Raw genomic sequence first — 23,916 nt, 5'->3', positions numbered from 1 at the left:
TATACAGAGGTTTACAACACAGAAGGAAGCCACTGTACCCACTGTGTCTGCCCTGGCCAATAAACAACACAGCCTAGTCCCTTTTCCCAGCATTTGGCTCATACCCTGGAGGTTACAGGTCTTCAGATAGATATCCAGGCATCCTATCAAAAAGGATTCCATCCACATTCTTCACCACTTTATCGACCTTGACCTGTAGCTTTGAGAATCTATGGACATTCACTCCAAGGTCGTCTCATTTCTGTCTATTTATTTCTCTCCTATTTATTGTCCATTCCTTTGTCCTTTTGATCTCCCCAAATATATTACCTCATACTTCTGAGGCACTCATACACTCCCATCGATATCGTGCTGCAGTCTACAATTTTCCTCTTCACTAGCGGTCAATTTTGTGTTGTCTCCAAAACTTCATGATTATGTCCCTTACATTTGTGTCCCAGTCATAAATATATAAACCCAAAAAAAGCAGGGTGCAGCACTGAGCCCCATGGAACCCCACTGAAACTTCCATCCTACAAACATCCATCAAACATGACCCTTTCCTTCCTGTCACGGAACTGGTTTTGTGTCCAGTTTGTCATATTTCCCCCAGATCCCATGGCCTTTTATTTTCTTTTAACCAGGTTGTTCTGAAGGACCTTTTCCAAAGACTTGCTAAAGTCCATGTGGACCATATCAACTGCACTAGCTGCACCTAGTGACCTCCACAAAAATATTATCCAAGTTCATCAGACAGAACCTTCCCTGAAAAAATCCATTCTGACTGTCCGAAACTACTCCCTGCCTTTGCAAGTGACAGTTTATCTGGTTTCTCAGAATTAGTTCTATTAATTTTCCCGGTACCCATGCTAGACTAAGTGCTCTATAATTGTTCAGTTTATTCTTTGCTCCATTTTTATTCAACCTTCACGATGACAGCGAGAGAATTTGTTCTCATCTTAATTTTTGGAAAGGGTGTCACAGCTCTTTTATCACCAGCTTATTATAATATCAATAGAATGTAAAACTTGTGACCATAAGGAATATCGGAGGGAAAGATCATAAGGAAGCTAGACCTTTGAGAATATGAATTATGATAGGATAAACAGAGGAGTTACTTTGTTTACAGGGTGCAGAGGTGTGGTGGGACAGCACTGAGGGAGTCTCAGGGCTTTAATGACATTAAGGAATGTGGGATAGCACGGAGATCTAGTGTTGAGGTAGTTGATCAGCCATGGTCTAGACAGGCAGAACAGGTTCAAAGGGCTGAATGGCCTACTCCTGCATCCCACGTTCCCATACAAGATGTTTCTAAATATTTCAAGAAAGAAATGCAGAAGAAACTGTTTTAACCAGGAAGTGACTACACTGTAGAATACTTTGCAGTTTTATTCATGAAGGATGTGGGCGTCTTTGGTGAGCCAGCATTTCTTGCCAACAAACAGTGAGTAACTGAGGTGAAGAGCATTTAAGAGAAAGTTAGATCAAGTATGGGGGAGAACAGAAGGAAATGTAGCTGAATGTGCGGAATAGCACTAGCACAGACCTATCAGGGCTGAGTGGCTCGTTACTCTACTACCTCTACATAATTTATAATATCACAGTGCACTGCTATTCCCATGGACAGATCACTTGGGTTTTCCATCTTAAATTTTTAAAATTTTTTCTGAAGACCAATCACAAATACTTCCCAAGCAGAATAAATCACGTAAACACAGACTCTCTCTTGATTCTTCGATCTGGAATTTAGAATTTAATGATGACCATGAATCCATTGTCGGTTGTTGGGAAAAACCCACCTGGTTCACTAATGCCCTTTAGGGAAGGAAACTGCCATCCTTACCTGGTCTGGCCTACATGTGACTCTATACCCACAGCAATTCTTCGATCGAATATAGATCTGAGGATTTTTCCAAATTATGTCGTCTTCTGAAATTTAAAAATCTGAAATGTTCTAAATTGATAACATCTCTGTCAAGCAGGTTATAAAAACTTGATCCAATTTATAACAGGAACAGGGCCATGTGCCACCAGTTGTTTGAGAAAGTCCAGTATGATGCAAAATTACTGTTTTCATATTTTTTCTTTATTCATTCATGGGACGAGGGTGTTGCTGGCTAGGGCAGCATTTATTGCCCATCCCTAATTGCCCAGAGGGCAGTTGAGAGTCAACCACATTGCTGTGGTTCTGGAGTCACATGTAGGCCAGACCAGGTAAGGATGGCAGTTTCCTTCCCTAAAGGGCATTAGTGAACCAGGTGGGTTTTTCCCCCAACAATCGATAATGGATTCATGGTCATCATTAGATTCTAAATCCCACATATTTATTGAATTGAAATTCTACCATCTGCTGTGGCGGGATTCAAACCCAGGTCCAGAGAACATTATCTGGGTCTCTGGATTAACAGTCCAGTGGTAGTGCCACTAGACCATCACCTCCCAAGAATCCTGAAACATTTACCTAGCGTGTAGGTGTGATGCTAAAACCAGTCCTGCACACGAAGCAGCTGAGCAGGAATGGGAATGGAGGCATTGGACAAACAGCTCAGAGCCAGGAAGGTGCTCTCCACTATCATTCATATGTCCTGCAGCCAATAGCTGTCTGCTTATAGCCACTGGACTCATCTCACAGTCAGTCCTGCCTCTTCTCGCTCCTCATGTAAAACCACCCTGGCTACAGTTCATATACAAACTGCTTCATCCACATACAAAAGAGATTCCATGAACCATAGCAACCTTTAACCAATGTCCCCAACATTACTTTTCAACTCTCTTCATCCTTTTCACTTCTGTTTTGAGTGAACGTAAACATGCCTCACTCTTCTTTCGCCCCCAAGTCTGCATTCCTTTGGCCACAAATAGTTTATTGTTCCGAGTTACTGCCAGCCAGTGACCAATCGGCATTTCCGATGCTCAGTAATTCCACCAGATCTGCTTTTAACCATCAGTTTGTCACAAAGCCCCTGAGCACTGACCTTTCTGTGACTCATGAAGTTGTGTTGTCTCCTGGTGATCCCAGCCCAAGGCATTCTTGTCCTGTCGATCGGTCTGGACACCAAATTTTCCACCAAAACCTTTGACGTAGTCTAAACAAACCAAACGCAGTCAGTAAGTTTGGGAATGAATAGTGGATCAGGCCAATGTACAAAACAACCACAAAAAAACACTTCAAAAAGGAGGACGACGACTTAGAAATAATGGAAGATGGTTTTAAATGGATCTCAGCCTATCAGAATGAAAGCTCCCCTGAACTCCAAGGACCCTTTGCTTAAAGCAAGTCAACACCTCCAACTCTATCCCAAATGAACTTGGCTCTCCATAACACAATATTAATTGAACAATTTACAATGTTGTTCAGTAAACTTGAGAGAAAGTGTCAGCCACTCTGTTCTTTTAGCCTATTCTGTCAATCAATTAAATCATTGTTGATCTACAATAATGTAGGATCAGGAGAAAGCCATTCAGCCCATCAATTCCTGATACACCATTCAATTAAATCATGGCTAACCCTTTAATGCCATCTGCCAGCAGTGGTTCCTGAACCATTAATACCGTGGCATCAGAAAAATCCAAAACTTTGGAAACTTTTGATATTTTCTAATTGCAACAATATAATTTATTCATTAAAAAATCTTTATATTCAGACACACAGTTACTGAAGCAGTTCTGTAGAGGTTACAAGATTGGGAATCATAAATGTGACATGGGTTGATTTAAAACAGGGTGCTGGTAAAAAGAGAAATATCCGGCTCCCTATTGGAACTGCATCGTATTTTTCAGTTGATGCTGACTTCATGAAACTGGCATTTTTTTTTCCGTAACTCCAGACCAAAAGCCCTCACTTGCAAAAAGCAGGAAACAATCCATCAGACTGAAGTGTTCAAGATACTCCTGCAGCCACGTTACAACTATGAAATAAAGCAGCAGCCAAATCCAAATGTGCTCCATGCACCAGTACATTCTCCAGATTCCTCATCATCCACGTAGACTGCCAATACACCGACCTACTGCAGCTCACATTACTGCAAGCAAACCACGTCATGCAAACCAGCAGCACAGTCCAGTCTCCGCAGGAACATGGGTAACTAACCTTTCTGTGACTCATGCTTTTCAGTCTTTCCTTGGTATTCAAAGCCAACAGCACTCTTGTCTACTTTATCCTTCTCCACTCCGTATTTTCCGCCAAATCCTTTGGAATAATCTACAGCAAACCAATTGGCATTGTTAAATGAAAGCTGAAGAATTTTACTTACTATAAAACATACCTTGCTGTGTGCAGAGAAGTGGAAGTTTCAGCACCAAATTAATGTCGATATCATTCTGCATCCACAGCTAAACACAAAAAAACTTAGCTGACCAATCACTGACCAGGGAAAACATTTAATCAACAGCAAAAGACAGGGCTTGCTAACAGCTGAGCCAGGTACTTGAATTCACCCCAAGATAACAAAATTAATTTATCAGAAATGTAACGGGAAAAGGGAGAGATGTTGGGCAGGAATCTCCTCTCTGGGTCACTAATGTTTACGTCCTGGCAGTAAAGAGGATGCTACCCATATCCTGATGGCTACCTCAGTGTGCATAGACAAACCAGGCAGAATGCTCTGGATAGGACTGGGTTTGTAGAGAGGGGAATCATACTCAACATTGCCTCGTACTGAAGGCCACCTTTATGCAAGGCTGCAACAAACACTAAGAGTCACTATGTACTGAGGTTCTACCTACCCCCGGTGTTACAAAGGATGGGCCTGGCCTCGATGCAGTGGAATGTTCCAAGTAGTTGAACCGTTCCATATCACCGGTCCTTCGTGGAGAAATTTGCAAAGAAAAACACCTTTGACCACCAATCCATCAGGAAGTGATCAGCACAGTGTCCTCAAGACCCTGCAGGGAAAGGGGAGGGTGGATCCTGTCACGTGGTTCCCTATCAAAGTCTTTTGACAGAATGCCTTATCACCAGAACTTTGCAACAAGCACCAAGACATCACTTGGCTGGTGGTGAGAAAGGCACTGTCAGATCCTTCATGTACACCTGGACTCTCTGAGTACATGGACCCATTTTCTAAAACATGGTATTAAATCTGCAGAGCTGAAAGATTCTCTGAGCAACAACAGGAACATCTTTGCAAGAAGACAGGACACTGTGAAGATTACAATGGCCTTAAGAAGCAACGAAAGGTTGTGAAGACTGATACATTAATAACTATTATTACAGGTGGAGAGGTGTTGATAAGCAGCTTGAGATGAATAAAGACAGGTCTGATCAACAGTATTCTAAGTAAGGTACAGCAACTTGGTGTTGAAGACATCAATAAATAATGTACACTCAATAATTGAGACAATGATTCCAGAAGGCAGTTTGACCAGAAACAAAATAAATCTCTCACTAGACTGCCATAACCTGACATTTCCTATGGCTAACCCACCTGGAAGACACTCCCGGATACTACAGGGCAATTTAGGATGGCCAACCCACCTAACCTGCACATCTTTGGACTGTGGGAGGAAACCCACGCAGACACAGGGAGAATGTGCAAACTCCACACAGACAGTCGCCCGAGGGTGGAATCGAACCTGGGTTCCTGGTGCTGTGAGGCAGCAGTGCTAACCACTGAGCTACCATGCCGCCCCAAGGAGTCGATGTAAATAACGTGAGTAAATTAATGGCAAAGCCTCAGGATTAAAGCAGCAGGCAGGAAAAAGTACAATGTTTCGTATGGATAAAGAAACAAGCCATGCTAGCTTTGAATGCTCAATAGACTCATGATTAATGTGTGGACCTAGGGGATAAATAACACAAAGGGTAAGGAGCTAACCTCAAACAGGAAAACAAAGCGGTTTATTAGTCACTCTGATCAGCAAGCATTAGGAAGTGGTATCCCACAAGACGTGGTGTTGGGACCACTGTGTTCACCCTTTATGTGAGCAATGTGCAGCAAATTTTGCAACTTTACAATGTACTGACAACACCAAACTCAGGGGCTATTGTTATTACGGGATGGTGGCAACAAAATGCAGGAAGGCAAGACTGGAGACAACACAGAAAATTTACTTTAATCCAGGCGAGAGAGAGAAAGCCAATCAGATGATTCCTGCTCGTATGCCTGATTACTGCAACAGTAACTCTCCGAGTCGCACTCATTCCCCATCACCCTGCAAAATTCTCTGTTCAGACCCTTATCCAACACTTTTGAAACCTACGCCAAATCTGCTGCCATCACCATACACACAGGCAGCACGTTTTAGTTCCTAACCACACACAGGCTTTTCCCGAATGTTACTTTTGGCTCTCTTGATAATCTTTTGGAACGCATTCTATCTGCTCTGTCCAGACCACTCATGGTTATGAACACTTCTGTCAAATCTCCTCCTCGACTGGTTCTTCTGCATGAGTAACGTCAAGTCTCTACTGCTTTCTGGTCCTTCCTGAATTGTGGCGCCCAGAATTGGGCACAGTGCCGCAGTTAAGGGAGAACCAGTTGTTTATACATGCTTGCCACACCCCCTTCCCTTTGTATTCTTTAGGTCTCCATTTATAAAGCCCACAATTCTATTTGCCTCACTAACTGCTTGCTGATGCTAGCCTGCCTCCTGTTTAGAACTGAAACCCAGGGACTAATGCAAGGTCACCGATGGTGGAGAGTCCAAAGGGCCAGAGTTAGAGAAATCTCTGACGTTGGGAGAGATAGAGAGGCCACGGAGAGAGAGAGAACAACAAGGAGGAGTTTCCAAATTGAAGCCTGCCTCTTGAGAATCTGAAGCATGAGAGAGAATAGGCTTCATCGAATGAAGTTGCTGCTCAATGAACAGAATGAGGCAGCGAGGGAAGGGGAGAGAAACCAGCAGCTGCTCCTGAAGTGGAGAAGTCAGGAGTTCAATCGAAGAGGAGATGTGGTGGGAAAGGGTAGCATTGGTTGGCCAATGCAGGACTCAGAAATGCATGTGGAACTCCAATGTTGCCTGGAATAAGAGGGACCTTGCAAACAGGAGAGCGAGCAATGGGGAGAATGGGCCCAAAGTCACTGACTTTTCGCAGAATCAGAGCCATTCTTATTGAAGGATATAAAATTCTAAACAATTTGGCAGAGTAGATGCTGCAAAACAGTTTCCCTTGGTTAGCAATTCTGGAACTAGAGGATCAATGTCAGGATAAGACTTCACCTTCTCAGAAAATAAATGTCTAAAACAAAAGTCAATTAAAGTGCAAAAGTGTACAGGTTAGGGTGGATTGGCCATGGGAAATGCAGGGTTACAGGGATAGGGTAAGGGGGTAGGTCTGGGTGGGATGCTCCTCAAAAGGTTTGGTGTGGACCTGAAGGGCTGAATGGCTTCTTTCCAGGGTGCTATGATTTAAAAGAGGAAGAGGAAGAGAGACAGGAGGTTCTGGGAGTACAAATACAGATCTCACTAAAAACGGTGAAACAGATTAAAACAGTCATGAGAAAGCATTGGGTTTACTTTGAGAGATAGCACTGCAAAGCAGGGAAATGATTTGTCCTGAGCTTTTTTTTTGAGACCACCCACTGTAGCCTGCACTAAAAACATCAGATCAGAAGGAAAGGAACTTGCTTGGCTCGCAGTCTGAAGGGAAATGCATTCAGAAAAGGGCAGTATTTCTCAAATGTCTAGCCAAAGCCCAAGAAACTAATCCTGCCACACACTATCTACACATGGCTGGAGACAGAGTGAAGATTATTTCTCCACATTTGAAGTTGATGGATCAATAACCGAAAAAAACCCTCTCGATAACAAAAAGTAAGATTCAGCTATTTCAGTAAGATGTTTTGCCTTGGAATAAATAGTGGACACATGGATACACGTTGAGAGAGGGAACAGTTTGGAATACTAAAACCTCACTGGTAGCTTCAACCAAAACAGCATTCAGTCAATGGACAGGAAACAAAGAATTCCACAGATTCATTGTCCAGAGAAAATTCCTTCCCATCTCTGTCTTAAATGTGCAATCCCTTACTCTGAAATTATGGCCTCTGGTCCTAGACTCTCCCACAAAGGGAGAACTGCCTCACCATATCTCCCTTATCAGGTCCTCAGAGAATCTTTATGTTTCAATAATGTCACCTCTCATTCTTCTAAAATTCCAATGAATACATGCCCAATCTACACAACCTCTCCTCATACAACAGTCCCTCCATCCCTGAGATCAGCTGAGTGAACCTTCACTGGACTGCCTCCAATGTCAGTCTATCTTTCCTTAGATAAGGGGACCAAAACTGTTCACAGTTTTCCAGCTGGGGTCTGACTTGTGCCTTGTATAGTTTTAGAAAACCTCTCTACTTTTATATTCCATTTGCTTTGAAAGCTTGGACTTTTACATAGCCCTGACTGAACATTGACTTCCATTGCTGAAAGGAGTTTGAGGCCATTTGAGATGATGATAGAGCATTCCAACTGTAATTACATCACAACGATAGTGTGTGGCCAAGGATCTGGAGAGCTTTTAAGGCAAAGAAAAGTTGAACCCAGCAAAAGCCATGCAGCAGATGGGGTACAATTGCATGTAACAAGCTCTATCAAAAGTCTTAGAGATAAAGGAGGAGCCCATTCACACCAGTGTACCTGCAACACCATGAACATATTCCCAAATTATTCCCAATCCCCTGCTCCCTGTGCCTCCAAACTCTGAATTCCTGAATGTAATGGCACATTTATTGGATGCACACAACCATTAGAATTGGAATCATTCCCTTTTAATTACAAAAAGGAAAAAAAAAGCTATGATCAGAAGTTTATTTTGCAAGCCAGTGTATTCCAGATGAGCCTACTGCAGACAATAAATCATTGTTTAACTCAAGTAAGTTCCAACAGTTGCATAACACTGAAGGCAATCCAAGGTTATGATGGACATATTCAGAGTCTAACGGCCAGGCTGGAAAGTCATGATTGCAGAGAAAATGCTGAAAGAAGCACACTAACTTGACACATGTATATCCTGCCTTTCTTGACTGGAACAACAAACGAACTGAAATAGGGATCAGCTAACCGAGTCAGAAAATATTTACACAACCAGCTCTAAACAGAGCCCAGCAAGTGCCACAGAAGTGATGCTATACTCCAAATGTCTACCAGAACTGTTCAGCGATGGAGAAATTAGACAGCTTGATTAACCTCAACAGGAGTCGTCAGATTCAATAATGCGAGCTGCAGAAAGCTGAGCCATCATTAGTTTAGATACTAGAACATCCAACTGTATGTTCCATCTAATCAGATCATTCCAAACAAAATACTTGCATAGCAGAAGACCAATGCTAACATCAAAAGAGAACATGAATCAAATACCATATTAAAACCACAATAGAAAGGGGCTTCCTCTATTCCCTGAGGAGTGATTAAAATCAGTGTTTTTTACATCAGTACCTTTCACTGGAACAGGTAAACATCAATCAAATATTGTATCAGTGTTGAACTCTGAATGAAATAGTTCATTATTTTTGTGAATGGTATTGATTGTGTGAACATTGGTCTAACTTTGTACCCATAATTTAATAAAGCAGGTTTTCCTTTTGATCTGAGAATGTTTGTTTGATTGGAAGCAAAGGGCAACGGATTAAAAAGGCTGACAGATACAAAGTCTTAATTTCAATTTCTCTGTTATTTTCTAGCATGTTATTCACTGAAAACAATAATAAAACTTGGCTGAAGGACAACTAGGTGTTTCTAGCGTATCAGTGACATGTGACCAGAAAAGACAATACAAATTGGACATGGGGGAATTGAAGGCAGAATTTTCGAAACTGTGTAACAAAGGGGGTAAATAATACACATTGGCAAAGCAATGGTACGACACACATGATGAACACACAAAGGAAAATGAGATGTGCATTCTGTGAACGGTTTTGGAAACGGCATAGGAGATGTTATTAAACTCAAAATCAGTACTTTAACTTTTGCAACAGCAGAAGGCACACAACAGTATATCCACAGACCATGCTACACCTTTCCAAATCTAACTCCTAATTTATCCAGAAAAGAGTTAGGAATTTTTATAAACGTAACTCATCTTTAGAGCAGAGAAGACCGAGAGGGGACGTGATTGAGATATAAATTTATGAGGGGTATGGACAGGGTGAGTAGAGAGCAGCTGTTTCCCTTGGTTGAGGGGTCAATCACGAGAGGGCATAGTTTTAGGGTAAGGGGCAGGAGATTCAGACCAGACTTGGAAGAAACCTTTTTCACTCATTGGTAATGGAAATCTGGAGTGTACTGCCTGAGAAGGTAGTGGAAGGTGGAAACTTTACAACCTTTAAAAAACATTTGGATGAACAGTTCAAATATCATAACATTCAGGGATAGGGGTCAAGTGCAGGAAATTGGGATTAATGCGCTTTTAGTGGTAGTTATGTTGGTGCAGACTCGATGGGCCAAAGGGCCTTTTCTGCGCTGTAAGAATCTCTGAATCTGTTTACACTGAAATGGTAATGTTGATGCACAAGGCAATACGGCAGGAAAGTTGTATTATTTACATCTGGGGACAGCTGCCCTGTCTCCTAAATGTATGCAAATTCCCCAGACACAAATGCAAAAATATCACAAATACTGGAAATCTGACAAAAAGCAGAAAATGCTGGAGTGACTCAGCAGCTCAGTTAACATCAGCTGAGGAAAAAAACAAAGTTTGGTTTGAGGTCGATGATCTTCTATTAAAAGTGCAGGCAGTAAGTCCAGATTGTCTTGTTGCACTGCATTCCAGAGTTAGGTTGGGTCCTGGCCCTGGTCCTAGATTTACAGCACACAACTCCGTCCCCAGTGTTAACAGGAGCCGTTAATGCACAGCAACAATCTGGCCATGTAAACACCGTTTTGATTTACAAAATCATTTACAGTCTTGAACCAGAAACCGGAGTCAACACTTCCAGAAATTGCAAACTTTTTCAAAACCTTCCAAACCGGTCAGATTTCTGAGAAGTCGTGAAGGAACTTTGGAAGTAAAACAGAATTCAGCAAATTGCAAAAGGAAATGCTCAGGATACAGTTTGGAAACAAATCAAGTTTGAAGCAATTTGCCACTGAGGTGCAGCTCCTACACACAGACACAGACAGCCAAATTAGAAACCACAAAGCCACCCCCCTCCTTCACCTTTTAGGAGGGAAAAGTGGAACAAAAAGGAAGCAAAAAAGACACACCTCTCTGGGACTGGTGAACCTCGGTTTTGCTTTGGTAATCGAACCCTAGGGCACTCTTGTCCACTCGGTCTGCTTGCACTCCATACTTCCCCCCAAAACCAGTACTGTAATCTGAATAATTCAAGACAGCAAAAGCATCAAACGCAGCATGCAACATCTTTGATTGTGGCAGAAGTGCAGAAGCCCTGTGATTTACCAACTGTACGTGGATCAGTCCTGAAGCAGTACCAGAGAAAATAACTGCCCTTTATTCATAGAAAGGTCACTGTGTTGAAAACAAACAGGAGGTGGGCTGCAGTGATCTTTAAATCTAGCTGAAAATAAATCTTGGAGGAAGACTGCCAGAGTGATGCAGTCTACCTCGGGTTTGGTATAATTAAGGTTTGCTGAAGATTCAAACATTCCTCTTGCTTTAATGTTCACTGCTAAGGCCAGTCAGGAGGACTATGTTCTCCAGTCAGGAGAAAGGGCCAACAGTTTCAAATTATATTTTAAAGGACAAGGGATTAATAAGTCTTTCATCCAGAATATTTGTGGCAAGGCTTCTTTCCATCCATTGTTCTGATTGAATAATCTTTTTAATTTATAATTGATAATTGAAAATAAAACATAAAAATTTGGGTTAAAATTGGAAGAGATGAATGAAAATAAGGAGGGCAGTTACAATCTCAGTGCAATATCATGTGCTGATTCACTGGAGAATTCCACAAAAGCCCAGGTGCAAAAAGGTGGCTCAAGATGAGATACGCATCAGAAATAAAGGGACAATCAGGCAGATTAGCACAGGAGGATGCAATTCAAACAACTCCCAATGAAAGAGAAGGCTCAATTCAAGGAGAGATCAAAAAATCTTCTGAGAGTTTATACAAGTAAATTCCAATTTGAACATCACATCCACATTGCTATCATCAGTTCTCCAGAGCAACTGTCAAGTGCAGAAGATACAGTACCTTTCTGAGATGCATGCTTGGCAGTCTTCCCTTCATATTCAAACCCCACAGCAGACTGCAAGTGTAAAAAAAAAGTCACATCAAGTTCACTTCGAGAGTCTTCATCCATGAACAAAACAAAGGGAACTTGGGAGTTTAGGCAGTAGCACCTGGGACTTTGGCCACACACTGCTCAGATTATGGCCTGTGCAATGCTATCGATTTATTTTGAAAAGCTGGCACCTGTGCAAGTTGGGTTTCTACAACACGAGGGGCAGATGGAAAAACTTAGTCAAAATCACACAGGAATAAGAGGAACAGAGCAGTCTAAAATTTAGCCAATGGGTCCTCAATGTTTCATGTTACTTGCAAGCGTTGTCAATTTTATTGCGGCCCCACTTTGGAAACAAAACTCGGGCTAAAACAGGTCTGAAGTCCAGGTTAGACAGCAACAATGGGAGAGAAAATACTTCATCTCATGGGGGCAGAAGGACAGAGGTTAGAGAAAAGAACTGGGGAGGGCGTGTTCACATAATGCTGATCAGCATCAATCCACAAATGGCAAATAATGCTTTGACTAGAAGAAAACAAGATTTCAGTTCTGTACAGAATACATGCAAAAATATTACAACGTGCTTCAGTTTGACATTCAGCAAAGTATAAACATTTGACAATTACAAAATTAGCCATTTTCAATTAACATACACAACGTTCTCAAAGTATTTCAAAAACAAAAACAGAAATTGCTGGAGAAACTCAATTGGTCTGGCAACATTTGTGGGCAGAAATCAGAATTAACGTTTTGGGTCCAGTGACTCTTCATTAGAGGAACTCTGAAGAACAGTCACTGTAGTCAAAACTCCGCTTTCTGCCCACAGATGCTGCCAGGCCTGCTAAGTTTCTCCAGCAATTTCTGTTTTTGTTTCAGATCTAAACAAGTGCTGAATTTGTTTTAGGTCAATGCCTCCAACATCTCAAGCCATGGGAAGGATGGTGGCTTTTGATTTCCTCCATCCTGTGGTCACACACAGAATGTTTCCAACCCAATCTGATTCAAAAAGCAAGAGTGTAGCAACTCTATTCTGGCTGAGGATTGGAGAGTGAAAAGGTGAAAGCTTGGGTTGGAGAGCTCAAAGATTGGGATAGTAGGGGTGGGGGTGCTGTTAAAGAATGGTTAGATTGCACAAGGACAAATGAGCCCAAATGAATAATTGAAAGAAAACAGGTGGTGACTTTTCCAGAGCTCCATAATCCTTCTCAAGGTATAAAACCAACTGGTCCCCTCAGACACCTGGACAGCACAACGTAGTGGCTTGCACCTAAACTGGATCAATTTGAAGGCAGGCTGGATTAGACAGGATTATATTCACTGGAGTTTAGAAGAATATTGGTGGTTGTGGGGGAGGCTCCTATAGAAATTTACAATGTTCTAACAGGACTAGACAGAGTAAACACAGGAAGTATGTTCCCAGTGACCAGGGGTCACAGTCTAAGGATCCAGGGTAGGCTGTTTTGGACGGGGATGGGGAGAAATAACTTCAGCCAGAGAGTGGGCAGCCTGTGGAATTCACTGCCACACAAAGTAATTGAGGCCAAAACACTCAATGCTCTTAAGGAGGAGTTCAATGTAGTTCTAAGGACTGAAAAGAATCAAAGGATATGGGGAGAAAAGGTGGGAACAGGTACTGAGTTGGATGATCAGCCATGATCCTATTAAATAGCAGAACAGGAATGAAGGGCCACATGGCCAACTCCTGCTTCCAATTTCAATGTTTAACTAAAGAGTAGGGGGTGGGGACCGCAGGGAGAAGAGCTGCAAAGTGAGGATTCAACATCCATTGTTTTTTCAACACCCCTCTGTCTGCTGCTTTATCAAAACGTTGCAGAAATGAAGGTGAACGTCCCAGGCTCCAGAGCCTGGCAAAGGTTCGGTGTAGCCTGGCCAAAACTCACAGGGGACAATCAGCCTCCTCATCCCCTCATCCCCTCCCCCCCACCCCAACCTCCAATATTCAGTTCCAGTTCTCGGATCTTTTAATGACCCTTTCCTTCACTGCTGTCCTTGTGGTGGTTCAATCCTTTTGAAATACCATAAACTCCCAAGGTCAAGCATATATTTCCACTAAACAAAAAACATTGCCAAGTAATGTCCCCACACTGAGACCAAGATTAACAAGTGATTTTCACTGGATTTCACAGGGGAACCTTTTTTTATTAAAACAGGCGTCTACATTCTGAAGAGTTCTGTTTGCATACTTGCTTGGGGAATGGACAGTCAGGTGACTGTGAAGTGCAAAAAGCTGGAAAAATGCAAGGATTGTTTACAAACTCCCATTCATCCAACTCCCACCCCTCCACCAAGCCCACTCCCTACTTATTTCTTCCTGCCTTTCAGAAAATCCTGATGGTTTCCTGTAGCACTGATACCCAAAAGCATCACCCTCCTGCACGATGCCAGACTACTCTCATGTACGGAGTCTTGCTGGCATGCTGTTTGAAAATGAGGAGTTGGAAAAGAGAGAGATTACTGGAAACTTCTATCAGTCAGCATTGACACACATAGGGTCCATCAGCATAACTTTTGGGTTCTTCAATTAGACATACAGAGGCTTGGTGTGTAAGTTTTAGCTGCTGATTGTGAAAGACCCACTTAAAAATCACTTGGAAAGTTAACATGTCTGGTCAAAGAATCCTGATGAAGGGTCTAGGCCCGAAACGTCAGCCTCTCTGCTCCTATGATGCTGCTTGGCCTGCTGTGTTCATCCAGCCCTGCACCTTGTTGTCTCGGATTCTCCAGCATCTGCAGTTCCTACTATCTCTGGTCAAAGAATCAACTTGGTTAGTTCCACATGTTGTCCAAATCTAAATGATGAGGTGATCGTTGAACTATTCTGGGACTATAAGAGTGGGGGATGGCAGGTGAATCCATGGGGAGAATGTAGAGTAAAGGGTTAGCACATGCCTTCACTCATAACGACCGAACACACGCAGCGTTAGTACTTGCCTTATCGACCCTATCCTTCTGCACACCAAACTTTCCACCAAATCCCTTTACAGAGTCTGTTTGAGAGCAGTGTTTGGAGAGTTTAGCAACATATTCATGTCCAACAGCAGACTGAAATTAGAACAGAATCACACATTAGAATTCTAACACTTCAAAACAGCAGGAAGTCGTGCATGTTGCCTTTCAAGTGGAACCAAAATTTAGACGAGTCTATCAGGCTCACTCAACAGGGCATGCATAGGGAATGAGGGAAAGACAATTATTCCAGCCTTTAAACCTTTGATCCTTTCTGCAATTGCACCACTTCCTCCAGACGGCATACAATTAATCGAGATTGTTCACATACCATAGATTCCCATTCTTATCAACAAAAGTTACAAACATCTAGTTGTACAGTTTGGCATGATCCCAGAATTACATCTCCCACTCTATTTTGGGACACTCCAATACTGGAATAGATTGGTTGGTTTAAAAACAAATTGCAAGGGTCATATAAGTATTGACATTGACTAGAAAACAAACACGCCCTTTTGCAAACATTCAACATTCTCATTACAGGCTGAATTACTTTGGCAGTTACAAAACAGCAGCCAAATACTGAGGGCGCTGCAAATTTGAAATGAAATGGAAAATGTTCAAAATCCTCAGCAGGTCTGGCAGCATCAGTGTAGACAGAGAAACAGAGTTAATGTTTCAAGTCTGGTATGACTCTGCTTCAGAACCAAAAGCATTGGAAAATGGATACATGCTCTCATTTTAATGTTTCCGTCCTGGGCCTGTTGCAACGTTCCAAAGAATCACAACTCAAACTCAAGAAACACCAACTCATTTTCCACTGAGGTACTTTACAACCTCAAGGTCACAACAGTGAATTTAATAACTTTGGAAACTGACAGCATTATATTCATTCTTCTACATTTACCAGCACCCCCACCCCACTGCGGCCTTGTTTGTCTCATTTACATTTCTCTTAGTAGAGAGGATCCATGCTCTCTCTTTCACACCTTAATTTATACCCATTTTACATCTCTAGTTTTCTTTCACCGCCGTTAGTTAGCAACCCCTTTATTCTTTGTACTGGCCTCTGCCTCGATCAAAGCTATTACAGAAATTTTGAATACCTTTCAGATCCAAAGAAGAGTCCCATCAAGACTGAAAACACGAACTATTTCTCTCTCCACAGATGCTGCCAAACCTGCTGAGTTTCTCCAGTATTGGGTGTTTGCTTCATTCACTGTTACTGTATCCGCACTATTTTGCTTTCTTTCAGTTAATGCGGCATCTATTAACAATTTCCACATATCAAAGTTTTACACTTGGCTGTGTCTTAGTCACTGCCCAGATGTATTTCAGGGTTAGACTGGTTAATGCTGCTTGCAGTATATGAGCCACATGTTACAGCATTGATGGCTGTTTTACTGTTTCCTCTCTGTGATGTACTATTAAAACAGGCTGCAGTTGTATTAAAAAAAAAACTTACATCAACTTTTAAAAACAGCAAAGACTAGAAAAGTTTCCACTACTCTGTGCAACAAATTAGAAAATTGAATTAAAAATATACAAGGCTCTATTCATCTACTGAAACTCAGAGGTACTAACATAGAACACATGCAAAACTTGGTTCTCAAATATTTCCAACATTTGGACTTTTTTGGAGGATCATTCATCTCCTGATGAGTTACCAGCTGGAATGTTTGCTTGGTTACAAATAGGGAGGCATCAGCAAGTCTGACTGTAATCTTTAAAAATTGCATGTTAGATTGTGTCAAGAGTGTAGGAACAGGCCATTCCACCCAATTACCATTCTAGCATTCAGCCTCCATATGTGCCTCCACCTCCCACAGCCCTCTTCCCCTCACCCCACCATTTCCTTCTGTTCCTTTCTGCCTGGTCTCTCCTGGTTCTCTCTTAAATCTCTCTCTACCGAGTGAGGGCTGTGTGCAGGCCAAGAGGAAAGGCCTAGCCCAGCCACCAGGTGGACTGAGGGTTGAGGATGGAGACAGAAGGGGTTAGGAGCAACACTGGTGGACTCTATATTTTCACTGCTTCTCTGCTATTTGTCTCAACCTTCAAGACAATTCAGTATTTTTAGCACACAGTAAAGGTGTTTCACCAGAATTCCCAGTTGGATTAATTACTGATTTTTTCTAGTTTTGGACTGTCCTGCAAATATGAACATTGCCTCCAAAGCAATCTGTAAACATCTCGCTAAAGAATCAATCCAATTCTTGGTCAGTTGTCACATGATCAAACAGATCAGTTCTCGACCGACTAATCTTTAGAAACATGAGAACAATGCCCACAAGGTAGCAGGATCTGGATTGGCTTCAGTTCCTTTCTTCCTCTGCCATCCTTTTGCTCCATCATTAAAGAGGTCTGGACATGTCATGATATTCGCACTGTCACCATTTTGCATGTTTGGCATCATGGCCCTTCCTATTTTTAACGTCAACACTGCAGCGCTTCAAAAACAGATGCAGAGATTCTCTGAAATGCCAATGATACCAGCGTTTCCATTATTTACTGTTCCTGTGATGTCACTAGCAAGGCCAGCATTTATGAACAATCTCTAATTGCCCTTGCACCAAATTTCTCCTTGACTCACCTCACACCAAACATCCCCCACGAGTCCTAAGCCAAGTGCCCCTGAACCAGATTTCCCGACCTGATGAGACCCCTCATTCCAATTACACTCCTTGACCACGCCTACCTCCTCAATCAGACTAGACCCAGCTCATTTACCCAAGCCTCCCAATCAACAGCCTGATGCTTCCCAGATCAACCAACTTGGGAGAAAATTACATATTATTAATAATGACCATGAAATCATTATCAATGCTGTAAAATTCCATTAGATTTGCTTCGTCTGCTGTCCTACCCTGGTCAACCTACATGTGACTCCAGACCCACAGCAACGTGGTCGACTCTGAACAACCCTCTGAAATGGCCTAGCTAACCCCTTGTGGGCAACTTACAGGAGAGAATAAATGTTATCCTTGCCAGAGACACCTACATCCATGAAAGGTGGAGGCTTGTCAAAGAGTCAGAGCTCTACAGCAGGGAAACAGACCCTTTGCTCCAACTCATCCATGCCAACCAGATAACCGAAATTAATCAAGTCCCATTTGCTAGCATTTGGCCCATATCCCCATTTCATTTGGAACATAAACAGCAGCACAGATCCCCACTAATATACCCAGCCAGATGCCTTTTAAATGTTGTAATTGTACCAGCCTCCAACACTTCCTCTGGCAGCTCATTCCATACACGCACCACCATCTGTATGAAATATTTGCCCCTTAGGTACCTTTTAATTCTTTCCCCTCTCACCTTAAACCTATGCCCTCTAGTTTTGGATTCCCCACCCCTGGGAAAAAACCTTGCCTATTTACCCTATCCATGCCCCTCATGATTTTATAAGCCACTATAAGGTCATCCCTCAGCCTCCAACACTCCAGGGAAAATAGCCCCAGTCTATTCAGCCTCTCCCTTTAGCTCAAACCTTCCAACCCTGACAACATCCTTGTAAATCATTTCTGAACTCTTTCAAGTTTCACAACATCCTTCCTACAGCAGGGAGACCAGAATTGCGCACAGTATTCCGAAAATGGCCTAACCAATGTCCTGTACAGCCTCATCATGACCTCCCAACTCCTATACTCAATGCACAGACCAATAAAGGCAAGCATACCAAGTGCCTTCTATCCTATCTATCTGCGTTTCCACTATGAGCCTGCACTCCAAGATCTCTTTGTTCATCAACACTCCCCAGGACCTTATCATTAAGTGTATAAGTCCTGCCCTGATTTGCCTTTCCAAAATGCAACACCTCGCATTTATCTAAATTAAACTCCATCTGCCGCTCCTCGGCCCATTGGCCCATCTGATCAAGATCCCATTGTACCCTGAGGTAACTTTCTTCACTGTCCACTACACCTCCAATTCTGGTGTCATCCGCAAACTTACTAACCATACCTTGTGTCCAAATCATTTACATAAATGACAAAAAGCAGTGGACCCAGCACTGATCCTTATGGCACACCAGTAGTCACAGGCCTCCAGTCTGAAAAGCAACCCTCCACCACCACCCTCTGTCTTCTACCTTCGAGCCAGTTCTGTATCCAAATGGCTAGTTCTCCCTCTATTCCATGAGGTCTAACCTTGCTAAGCAGTCTACCTTGTCAAATGCCTTACTAAAGTCCATATAGATTACATCCACCGCTCTGCCCTCATCAATCCTCTTTGTTACTTTTCATTTGGAACATAAACAGCAGCACAGATCAGAGGGACCTAAAGGCGTGTTATTGTGCTCTAAACGGAATGTAATTCTCTGCTACTCTGCTTTAAACATGAACAATTTGGCCCCTGTTTCAATCAACTGTCGGAGTCCCTTCAGCTCACTGGTTGGAAAGGAGAGTTTAATATTCACCTCAAATCAAAATTGATAATGCTTGGCTGGTATTTGCAGAGTGAGAAACAGAGTTTAAATGGAATGACCCCCACCCCCGTCCCATCAGAAATAAATACAGAGCCTGGGGAAAGTGGGGTTCTGGCTGCAATGTAGGGGATAGTCAGGGAGGGGTGTAGCTCAAGAAAGAAAAGCCAGTTCCAGAGCATAGAACAGTAATCGCTTAAATAACTGTACCTCTTCACAAATACAACTGGAACTGGGTGTTTCCAACATTGTAGCATTTGTTTTAGTTGTGTATTTTTTTCTAATCTTCACAGACACTTTGAAAACTGAAGGACCCATTGTACCGTAAATTCAATTATCACTTTGAAACTCCCTGCTTTTGCAGGTTTTCCGAAATGCTGACTCCACCCACTCACCCACCATACCACCCTCCCACCTTGGTGTCAGTGACCTACAAACCACTTTTTATAATCACTGGGAGAACACTCACTAAAATCAATCATCAACCTGATCCAAGTGGACATGAACATTTGCTATTTTAACTCAAGCAATCAATTGTTTTACTCCAACAAGTTTCAAACAGTCATTTCTGAACATGAAACATACAATCAGAAAATCATCAAATGGTTGCCACACAGAAGGCCATTCCTCCCCTCACCTGCATGTCCAGTCTCCTCTAAGGCCACTGTCTCTGTTACCACACCCACCCCCAATCCTCATCCCCAGACCCCACAACACTCAGCTCTGTGGTTATGCAGCTTTATGCTGTAAAATATATTTTGGAGGCCAAGGTGTGACCTTAGAGGTTTATAAAATCATGAGAGGCATGGATAGGGTAAATAGACAAGGTCTTTTCCCCAGGGTGGGGGAGCCTAAAACCAGAGGGACAAAGGTTTAAGGTGAGAGGGGAAAGATTTAAAAGGAACCTAAGGGGCAACTTTTTCCCAGCACAGGGTGGTGTGTGTATGGAACGAGCTGCCAGAGGAAGTGGTGGAGGCTGGTACAATTACAGCATTTAAAATGTAACTGGATGGGTACATGGATAGGAAGGATTTAGAAGGATATGGGCCAAATGCTGGAAAATGGGACTAGGTCAGATTGGGATGTTTGTTTGGAGTGGATGAGTTGGACTGAAGGGTGTATTTCCATGCTGGATGTCTCTGACTCTCTTTGACTGAGAAACATACCCTTGTGAGTTTTGAATTCTAACATATAGTCAGGCTTTGAAAAGTCAAATATTTATGGAACTAACTAGCCTCAAGCTAAAAATATAAATATTTACAAATAAAATTACAACAAATGTCTATTCTTAGTAGGGCAAAGACAGAAAATATCCTTTCCACCATGAATGTCCTTCAATAACGCTACAGTCACTGAGCGAGCGCAGCACAAAGTCCAAACGCACTCCATTCTGTGATGAACATACTAGTTTGTACTGGAGGGCAATCTCCCAGCCTGGTGGGGTCCTAACTTGCTTTACAGTACTCAGAGAAGTCCTCTCTTTCCTGTCCACCCTCTGAGGTCCACAGGATTGAACCTGCAGATCTCTCTTCATTCTTAGCAGAGAGGGCAACAGGATCCCAAAGAGCAGGAACAGAGGCAGCAGTATACAGGGGATTGGTCATGAGGGATTGATCATGGGGGCCCTGTTCCAAAGGAGCCACATCAGCAGTATTAAAGCAATGCAAGTACCTATGACACAACCTATGCATACACCTTCAGTTTGCTAATCTACCCTGGCCTGGTTGACACAGTTAACCACAGGGGGAAAGAGACAATTGGCAACTCAGCCAGACAGAGAGGCAGATTCATCATCATTTACTTCTCTTGGCTTGGAAGACTGGCCACAGCATTTGGAAAAGCAGGGATCATCCTAACAGGTCCATGTTAAAATATGGGGAGCAGGAGCAGCTTGGAAGAGCATGACAGGTCCTATCCAGATAAGACCAGAGTTCCAAAGAGCCATATTGCACTCAAAACATTAATTCTGTTTCTCTCTCCACAAAGTTCAGACCTGCTGAGTTTCTCCAGCATGTGGTTTTGGCTTCATTATTCCAGAATCTGCAGTATTTTACTTTTATTATGGGAAGGAGGTTGTCTAACCAAGCCCCATTAACTGGGCTGGACATAAAGGTGTTCAATGCAATTATCCATATGCAAACCCCAGCATCCACAGTGGCCAGTATATAAACTCCATTGTTTACACTAGTCACAGATTCCATCTTCATTTTATCTCCAGTGTCACAGTGACATAAAACACTGACTGCTAATGTTGGAATTATGTTGCCCAGGTTCATACCTGGAACTTCCATGGACAGAAACCATCAAAAAGGAATAAAAATACTGACTCAAAATAGACACGGGATTCACCTGCCCACCCATTTAGATTCTGCTTATCGTAAATATTGAGCAAACATTTTATATAGTTTGGGAGCGGGGGTAAAAAACAGAAGTAAAAAAGTGATAAGTTTTTTTCAGAAAGACAATTTTTCTTAAAGCTTTTTTAAAAACATAATGGGAGAAGATTGAGGAGTTATCAATATGGCAGGTGCTATTTCTGCAAGACCCAGGGATCAGTTAGCTCAGTTGGTTGGTTTGTGATGCAGAGTGATGCCAACTGTATGGGTTCAATTCCCACACCAGCTAAGGTTAATGTGAAGGTCTCCACTTCTCAACCTCTCCCCTCCCTCGAGGTATGGTCACACTCAGGTTAAACCATCCCCAGTTGTCTCTCTAATGACAGAGCAGCCCTATGGTCTGGGAGCACTATGACAACTTTACGTTGTAGTACACTGGTAAATGTGTTAGCTTTCCAAAGTTGTATGATTTGACCACAGTCAAAAACAAAAAGTGCAGGGACCAGAAAATACAAACTAGAAAACAGTCAAATTAAAATACAGCTCAGGTTCTGTGATTAAAAACAATTCAAGCAATATTAGCTTGTTATACTCATTTAAAAACAGCACATTTCCTTACCTTATCCATTCGATCATCCTGGACTCCAAACTTCCCTCCATATCCATGGGATGCCTTTGGCCCATCAGCTAATTCTTTTTGTTTTAGAGATTTATGCTCCTGAGAAACATTTTCCCTCAACTCATGCAGGCTGGGTGAGCAAGACAGAGGCACAAAATAAAGAGAGTTGAGCTATAAATATCACACAAGGCACAGTGGAACCAAATAAAATCATAGCTTGTGGCAATCTATATTCTTAAATGTCTTGGCCCACTTCTCAAAATGTAGTGGTATGTTTAAGAAATACTTATGGAATAGAACATCTAACAGTACAGCACAGTACAGGCCCTTTGGCCCACGATGTTGTACCGAACTGTTATCCTAATCCTAAGGTCTATCTAACCTCCACCCCTACCTTATACTATCATCCATATGCCTATCTAATAGCCGCTTAAATGCCCCAATGAGGCCGACTCAACTACTCTCTTCGACGATGCATTCCATGCCCCGACCATTCTCTGAGTAAAGAACCTATCTCTGGTGTCTCCCCTATATCTACCTCCACTCACTTTAAAACTATGCCCCCTCATAATAGCTACCTCCACCCTACGAAAATGTCTCTGGCTGTCCACTCTATCTATACCTCTGATCATTTTGTACACCTCTATCAAGTCATCTCTCATCCTTCGTCGTTCTAAAGAGAAAAGCCCTAGCTCTCTCAACCTTTCCTCGTAAGACCTTCCCTCCATTCCAGGCAACATCCTGGTAAATCTCCTCTGCACCTTTTCCAATGCTTCCACATCTTTCCTATAATGAGGTGACCAGAACTGGACACAATACTCCAGATGTGACCGAACCAGGCCGAATAGAATGATCCAGCTTAAGTTCCATGAAGGACATGAGTTTACCCAATAGATCACAGAGGTTATGAATTCAGCCTAGTGTAACTCTCCTCTCCTTCAGCCAACTGTTCTTCGGGCAAATTTCAAATCTAAGCTATTTCCCTGTGGAATATTGCGAGAAAGATACACAGACCAATGTGACTGAGGAAAATACTTAACTGTCTCCCCAGCATCAGGAGAAGTCCACTGTTAAAGATGTTGTGCTATTCCTAAAACTACCCCAGGAACAGATATATGCTATCAAAGAACAGGCACAGGTACAGTGGGCTGAATGCCTATCAAGGTTATAAGATTTTATGCAATTGGCCCCACATCTCTGTTCGTCTCCTCATGTTTTATTTCATTCTCTTTTGATCATTACAATTGAAACAGCTTTTGTTTTACTCATTCACAGATTAAGGGTATCACTGGCTAGGCCAGCATTCATTGCCCATTGCCAATGTAGGTCAGACCAGGTAAGGATGGCAGTTTCCGCAGGACATTAGTGAACTAGATGGGTTTTTCCGACAATGGATTCATGATTAATTCCAGATTTTCATTGAATTCAAAACCTACTATCTACAGTGGTGGGATTTGAACCCAGGTCCCTGG

At 42.4% G+C, this 23,916-nt stretch overlaps 1 protein-coding gene across 1 annotated transcript in view; it reads right to left on the bottom strand.

Moving 5' to 3' along the window:
• Positions 1-23,916, bottom strand: part of LOC109922498 (src substrate protein p85-like) — a 63,549-nt gene that overhangs the window by 10,587 nt on the left and 29,046 nt on the right. The window contains exons 4-9 of the mRNA XM_048606906.1: positions 22,445-22,574; positions 15,055-15,165; positions 12,072-12,126; positions 11,122-11,232; positions 4,070-4,180; positions 2,955-3,065 (exon numbers count right to left, since the gene is read on the bottom strand). Coding sequence (XP_048462863.1) covers positions 2,955-3,065; positions 4,070-4,180; positions 11,122-11,232; positions 12,072-12,126; positions 15,055-15,165; positions 22,445-22,574 — 629 coding nt within the window. The remainder of the gene's footprint in view (positions 1-2,954; positions 3,066-4,069; positions 4,181-11,121; positions 11,233-12,071; positions 12,127-15,054; positions 15,166-22,444; positions 22,575-23,916) is intronic.

This window comes from Rhincodon typus, chromosome 17 (assembly GCF_021869965.1).
Source record: "Rhincodon typus isolate 14 chromosome 17, sRhiTyp1.1, whole genome shotgun sequence".
Lineage (NCBI taxonomy): Eukaryota > Metazoa > Chordata > Chondrichthyes > Orectolobiformes > Rhincodontidae > Rhincodon > Rhincodon typus.
This window is presented reverse-complemented; position numbering and strand designations above follow the sequence as displayed.